General features: G+C 39.7%; 1 protein-coding gene across 1 annotated transcript in view; it reads left to right on the top strand.

Moving 5' to 3' along the window:
- Positions 1 to 7,532, top strand: part of RPS6KC1 (ribosomal protein S6 kinase C1) — a 315,271-nt gene that overhangs the window by 78,785 nt on the left and 228,954 nt on the right. The window contains exon 5 of the mRNA XM_007952634.2: positions 1,438 to 1,531. Coding sequence (XP_007950825.1) covers positions 1,438 to 1,531 — 94 coding nt within the window. The remainder of the gene's footprint in view (positions 1 to 1,437; positions 1,532 to 7,532) is intronic.

Genomic DNA, 7,532 nt, shown 5'->3' with positions numbered 1-7,532 from the left:
GGAAATCCAAGGAGGGGTTGCTATGAGTCAAGTCTGAGTTGATGGCAAATAACAACAACAACTCAGGAGTGAAATTTGATATCTTGAAAGGAACCATTTCAAATTTCTCTTGCTCAAAGACAGACAGGGAGGCTTCTGATTAGGTGAAGATAGTCATTGAGTTCTTTGTGCTGAGGTAGGTAGAGTCTTGGGGTGGTGCAGTTAGAGAACTTGGCTGCTAATCGAATGGTTGGAGGTTTGAGTCTATCCAGAGACATCTTGGGAGAAAGGCCTTGGTGATCTTTTTCTAAAATGTCAGCCATTAAACTCTGTGGAGCACAGTTCTTCTCTGATACACATGAGGTTTGCTTTGACTCAATGGACTTGACTTGATGTCACCTTTCTTTTTCTTTTTTATTTAAATGTGTCTTGGGTTTTGGTATCCTGATAGTAGTCTTTAGGGATTTAGTACTGTTGTTGGAAGGTAGAAGGAAGGATGGAACAGGAGACTTATTATTTTAGTTAGCTATAATTATTTAAGGACTGTAATCTCTTACACCTGTAATTGGAGCACTCCTTCCATAAAGCCACATTGCAAAATCATGGAAGCACTACTTGCCTGATGACGTTGCTCTGTAGTTGCATATAAATTAAGGTAAAATAGTTTTTTGAGACCTAGATTTGTGTGCCTGAATATAGAACTAAAAGGGTGGTCATATGTAGAAAATAATTTTATAACTATTTTCTATGTCTTTAAAAATATGTTTCTTTGGTTAAAATACTTTATTTATCTCCCTGTGTTGTATACAAGTAGTTTTCAAACTTAAATGGCTTCTGAGATCACCAGATCCCCAGGGAGGTGCTATGTAATAGGCTGTAGTTTATAAGTTGATAAAATGACTCACTGAAGGGATTCCATCATTTATCATTAATTAAAATGACCCATTACTAAGGATACTGAATGATATTCTTTAGCTTGTATATTTTTTCCTCCTTAAGACTTTGTTTTCTTCTCCTTTTATTTATTTTTTAATAAATATTTTTGATAGATGTAAAGTAATATGCATTTACAAAAGCCACAAGCCTGGGTGGTACAGATCATTTGTTCTCAGCTACTAACCTAACGGTTGGTGCTTTGAGCTCACCCAGCGGTGCCACAGAAGAAAGGCCTGGTGATTTGCTTTTGTAAAGATTATAACCAAGATGATCTTATGAAGCAGTTCTACTCTGTAACACATGAGGTCACCATGAGTTGTAATCAGTTATTTTATTTTCATAAAAACCACATATTATAAACACATGATAGTGTTCCTTTTAATTATGAAAAAGCAATTATAATCTTGTTTAATGTATCTTTCTGTAGTCCTTATACATAGTTAGGTGGTTATTCATTTATTACTGATTTTTTCATGTTTATGCTCTTAATGACATTGAAACACAATTAATCTGATCTTTTAGGGTGGAGTAATTAATGATGGTTCTGAGTTGATTGGTCCTGCTGAAGCTTGTTCGGACTCCCTCCTTGATAGCTTTGCTACATGTAGTACAGAAGGTAAGAGATTGTGATTTTTCCACTTCAGTGGTTTTGATTAAAGAAGAATATAAATCACATTTGCATTACAAAAAAATAGATGGATATAAAAATATGAAAGTATTTCATGGATCTCAGGATACTTTTTTCTTTATATTTTAATATCACCTATAGTGGGGTGCCTCTTACAATTGATAATATATTTATTGACAACCTTTTTTTTTAAGTGATATATAAAATAAGGATTCATCATGTAATTACTGGCTTAGATTTGATGAAATTTTCAGAATTTGTATTACCTCATATAAGAATGCCTCACTGAAATTGATTTTGCACTGTTATTTGTTCTGACTTTTAGATGATTTCAACATTGACTTTAAAATTTCAGTCATTTACATAGAAAGAATAAATTTATGGTAGTTTTAGTGTTTTTGGTACATATTTAAGTAATGAGTCTAAAAGAAAGTAATTTTTACAATTTTAATCAGTTTAATTCTAGAATGTTTAATGTCTTATTTTATCTTCCATTAAGCCATACTTGATTTTTTTTTTTTTTCTTTTTAGCTGTAGTTGAATTTCTATGAAGATTTAAAGTACATACATTTTGGATTTTGGCCTTTGGCTTTACTTAGTGAGCTTCTTTCCATGAAGATTATTAGTTGTCGGGATCATTATGGAATTTAAAGGAAAAAGAAAAGATTTGGGGAGAGAAGTGGGGGTGAGGGAAGCTTAAAAAGGAAATAGATAATTGTATTTGTTTTAAGTGTTGTTAATACTTTCCTTCAGTTCTTTGAACATATTTATGACTTCAGTCTTCTAAGTACAACATCTTGGCTCTCTCAGAGAGAGTTTCTAATGACTGATTTTTCTTTTTCTGGTGTATGATTCACAACTTACACTTTCCTGTTTTTTTTTTTTTTTTGCATGGCTTGTGATTGTAATCTTTTTGTTGAAAACCTTAACTTTAGCTTGTATAAAGATAAAATAAGAGACTAGATATTTCTTTTTCGTAAGTAACAGCTTATGGTAAGGGAGGCTGTTATGGCTCTTAAGTGGGAGATAGCCATAATCTTATTACAGTGATATTTTTCTGAGGATGTGTACCAATTTCATACTTTAACAGCCACCCTTACGTAGATCTGTTCAAGTTGGTTCCTATCTTGCTTTGGTAAGAGCAACAAGTTCCTTTCTATTATGTGGACTGACACACTTAAATTTTTTTTTTCTTTTGGTACTACCACATTGAGAAATGGTTAGTTAGCCTTTTACTGTTTTTCATGGCGGCTCTGTAGGACAAGCAAAAGTCCATTAGTGTTCTGTGTAAGGTATAGGGACCAAATGTCTAGAGGTCTCCATTGAGCCCCCAACGTTCAACTCTATGCTGATTTATCCAAGGTCATAAAAGAACATTTGTGTTAGGCTGGGTTCTCTAGAGAAGCAAAACCAGTAAAGATTATATACACATATAGAGAAAGAAATTTATCTTAGGAAAATGGCTCACATACTTATAGAACCTGGCAAGTTGCAAGTTCTTGGTTCAAATGTCAAGCTGGAAGCTTTTCCCAACTCTTGCAGCTGCAGGGGCTAATGAGCTCAAGGTTCGCAGGCGGTATACTGGCTGTTGACTCCAATGAATGATGAATCCAAGATCTCCAGGCTGAATGGTCGATTGTTTGCTCATGGACAGTTGTAGGTACCACAACAGGATCCCGATCCACAGAAGAGTGTCTCTTTTTCAAGGATGTCCATAAATATATCGGAAGCAGGCCACACCCCTAGGGAAACTCCGTTTCAACAGATTGGCTGCTCAAAACATATACATCCAATCCCATCATGGGAATAACCCACATCACTATTGCTTAAACCATGCAGAATTGTGGTTCAGCCAAGTAGACACACAGCTCCAACTATCACAGTCCACCCCTTGTCAGCTTGACAGTTGTACACATCTTCTTAACCATATATAATCTCTAAATAAGGACAATTATAAAGTCATATTTGCGCCTAACATGATACGCTAACATGCATACAACTGAAACACATTAACCTTATTTACATTTCATAGTTCATAACAGAAGGAAACAAATATTTTATGCACATATACAACGAAGAAATATAACAATCACAGTCCTTGTTTTTGCAACTGGTCATGTGGTTGTAGCTGATACTCAGAACTACCTTCTTCCACCACTCATTCTGTATTTCCCTTGCCCTCAGCAAGTACCTCAGCTGGACGTGGTTTTTTGCCTGGTGGGGTGACCCAAACTTTCATTACTGATGAGTCTGGACTATTAGTAGTCATATCAGAATTAGATTGCTGTAATTTTCCATTGACTTTAATCACAGGGCATGGTAGTACTAAGAGATATCCTACAGAATCTCCTGTATTCCAGACATACTCTTCTTTACCTCCATTATGTAATGTCAATCCAGTTTCCCCTTGGTAATCAGAATCTACTACACCAGATAGCACAGTAATGCCCTTCTTTGTCTGTTGATCCAGAGGCATGAGGAAGCCAAAATGGCCGGATGGCATTATTAATTTCCAGTTCAATGCAGTCAGTATTGTGTTTCCAGGTGGGAGTGTTCCTCCCTGTGGGACTAAGATCTCCAGACCCACAGAGCATAGGGTAGCAGGGGCAAGAAGCAAAATTTTTTGAGTGGGTCACTAGGGGTAAATGTGAGTGGTACCACTCCCGTTTCCACCCCTTGGTTACTGGACCCATGAATCCTGGCTGTTAGAGCAACAGCACTGTATATTGGATGCTGGTTAAGAGCATATACAGCTTCTTGGAGAGATTGTCCCAACCCTTCAAGGTGTTGCCACCTAGCTCGTGCCGTAATTGTGTTTTTAGTAAGCCATTCCATTGTTCTGTCAGGCCAGCTGCTTCAGGATGATGGGGAACATAATAAGACCGGTGAATTCCATGAGCATAGCCCCATTGCTACACTTCATTTGCTGTGAAGTGAGTCCCTTGATCTGAGGCAATGCTGTGTGGGATACCATGTGGTGGATAAGGCATTCTGTAAGTCCACGGATGGTAATTTTGGCAGAAGCATTGTGTGCAGGGAAGGCAAATCCATATCCAGAATAAGTATCTATTCCAGTAAGAACAAAGCACTGTCCTTTCCATGATGGAAGTGGTCCAATGTCATCAACCTGACACCAGGTTGTTGGCTGATCATCCTGAGGAATTGTTGTATATTGTGGACTCAGTATTGGTCTCTGCTGCTGACAGATTGGGCACTCAGGAGCGACAGTAGCCAAGTCAGCCTTGGTAAGTGGAAGTCCATGTTGCTGAGCCCATGCATAACCTCCATTCCTGCCACCATGGCCACTTTGTTCATGAGCCCATTGAGCAATGACGGGAGTATCTAGGGAAAAAAGATGACTGGTTTCCACTGAACTTGTCATCCAATGCACCTGATTGTTAAAGACCTCCTCTACTGAGGTCACCTTTTGGTGGGCATTCACATGAGACACAAATATCTTTACTCCTTTGGCCCATTCAGAGAGATCTGTCCACATACTTTTTCTCCATGCATCTTTGTCACCAATTTTCCAATCATGCTTCTTCTAAGTCCCAGACGATCTGGCCAAGCCATTAGCCACAGCCCATGAATCCGTATACAGTTGCATATCTGGCCATTTCTTGTTCTATGCAAAGTGAACAGCCATATCCACAGCTTGAAGTTCTTCCCATTGGGAGGATTTCCCTTCACCCCTGTCCTTCAAGAAGTCCCAGAAAGGGGCTGCAGTGCTGCTGCTGTCCACTTTCAAGTGGCGCCTGTATATCTTACAGATACCTGTATACCAGGCATGAATTTTCTCTTCCTCAGTCAGCTGATCGTAAGGAGCTCCCCATGAGGCCATAGGTGCAGAGTGGGACAGGGAAGGAAATGTGAGTGGAGTGGAGACCAAAGGTATTTGGGCCACTTCCTTATGCAACTTACTTGTGCCTTCAGGTCCTGCTCAAGCCCGATCTCTGATATACCACTTCCATTTAATGATGGAGTGCTGCTGTGCATGTCCAACTTTATGACTCTGTGGGTCAGACAACACCCAGTTCATGATGGGCAGCTCAGGCCTCATGGTTACTTGGTGATCCATGGTTAGGCGTTTGATCTCTACTAAAGCTCAGTAACAAGCCAAAAGCTGTTTTTCAAAAGGAGAATAGTTATCTGCAGAGGATGGCAGGGCTTTGTGCCAAAATCCCAAGGGTCTGTGTTGCGATTCACTCATAGGGACCTGCCAAAGACTCCAAACAGCATCTCTATCTACTACAGACACTTCAAGCACCATTGGATCAGCCGGATCATAAGGCTCAAGTGGCAGAGCAGCCTGCATGACAGCCTGAACCTGTTGCAGAACCTTCTGTTGTTCTGGGCTCCACTCAAAACTAGCAGCTTTCTGAGTCACTTGATAAATAGACTGAATGGTGGATTGTTCGCTTATGGACAGTTGTAGGTACCACAACAGGATCCTGATCCACAGAAGATCTTGTGTCTCTTTTCCCAGGATGTCCATAAATATATTGGAAGCAGGCCACACCCCTAGGGAAACTCCCTTTCAACAGATTGGCTGCTCAAAACAAATACCTTCAATCCCATCATGGGAATAACCCACATCACAGTTGCTTAAACCATACAGAATTGTGGTTCAGCCAAGTTGACACACAGCTCCAACTATCACAACTTTGTTGATAGTAATTTTACTTTGCATCCTGGCATAATTTTTGAGAAAAAAAATCTATTCTCTTTAACTTATTTTTATGTGAGATTCTTCTGTGGCTTTGGAAAGTTTAGCCTCTATGAGGGTTCCCAGTATGATTTTTATTTTTGTTTTTGATGAGAGGTCCCAATATGATTTTATTTTTAAAACTAAAACCTTGGAAGGTGACATGTTTTAGTTATCTAGTGCTGGTGTAACAGAAATACTACAAGTGGATGGCTTTAACAAACAAATTTATTCTCTCACAGTTTAGGAGACTAGAAATTTGACTTCAGGGAGCTAGTTCTAGGGGAAGGCTTTCTATCTCTGTCATGATTTAGGAAGAAGATCCTTGTCTGTGGGTATGGCATTCCTTGGAGATCTCCGTGTATCTTGGCATCAATCTTCCCCTGGGTGCAAGAGGTTCTCGGTGCAGGGACCCAGGTGGAAAGGATATACTCTACTCCTGGCTCCTCTTTCTGGATGGTAGTCTACTCCCTCTCTCTCTGCTTGCTTTTCTTTCCTTTTATCTCTTGGAAGATTAAAAGTAGTGGAGCCCTGGTGGCACAGTGGCTAAAGCACTTGGCTACTAACCAGAAGATTGGGAGTTTGAACCCACCAGCTGCTCCAAGGAAGAAAGATGTGGCAGTTTGCTTCTGTAAAGGCTTATGGCTTTGGGAACACTGGGGGGGAGTTCTATTCCTGTAGGGTTGCTATGAGTCTTATTTAACTGGATGGTGGTGGGTTTAAGATAAAAGGTGATGCAGGCCACACCCAGGGAAACTCCCCTTGCTTAGGCTATGGCCTGAGTAAGGTGTTGCATCCTACCCTAGTCCCTTTACTGGTGATTGGCTGATGACATCACATCACATCATGAAGGATGATTATCATCATTACAAAACTGCCAAACCACTGAAAACTGTGGCCCAGCCATATTTTTGGGAGCTACTGTTTAACCCATGATGTGACTTTTCTGGGATAATGTGATCTTGTTTGTTGCCTTAGAGGTTTCCTACTAAGAAGGAGAGGGACATTGTTTTCCCCCTGCACAATGCATAGATGCTGTGACATCCAGTAGAGAATAATTAGGAAAGCTAGAAAGATTTGTAAGAGAGTATTCAATCAAGAGAGCGCTTCAGTGGCACAGTGGTTACATGTTTGATTGCTAACTAAAAGGTTGATGTTTCGAACCCACCAGCTGCTCTGAGGGAAGAAGACATGGCAGTCTGCTTTTATAAGATTGCAGCCTTGAAAACCTGATAGGATAGCTGTACTCTACCCTAGAGGGTCACTATGAGTTGAAATCTACTT

Source organism: Orycteropus afer, unplaced genomic scaffold (assembly GCF_000298275.1).
Source record: "Orycteropus afer afer isolate SDZICR_OR568_19922 unplaced genomic scaffold, OryAfe1.0 scaffold00013, whole genome shotgun sequence".
In the NCBI taxonomy this organism is placed as follows: Eukaryota; Metazoa; Chordata; class Mammalia; order Tubulidentata; family Orycteropodidae; genus Orycteropus; species Orycteropus afer.
This window is presented reverse-complemented; position numbering and strand designations above follow the sequence as displayed.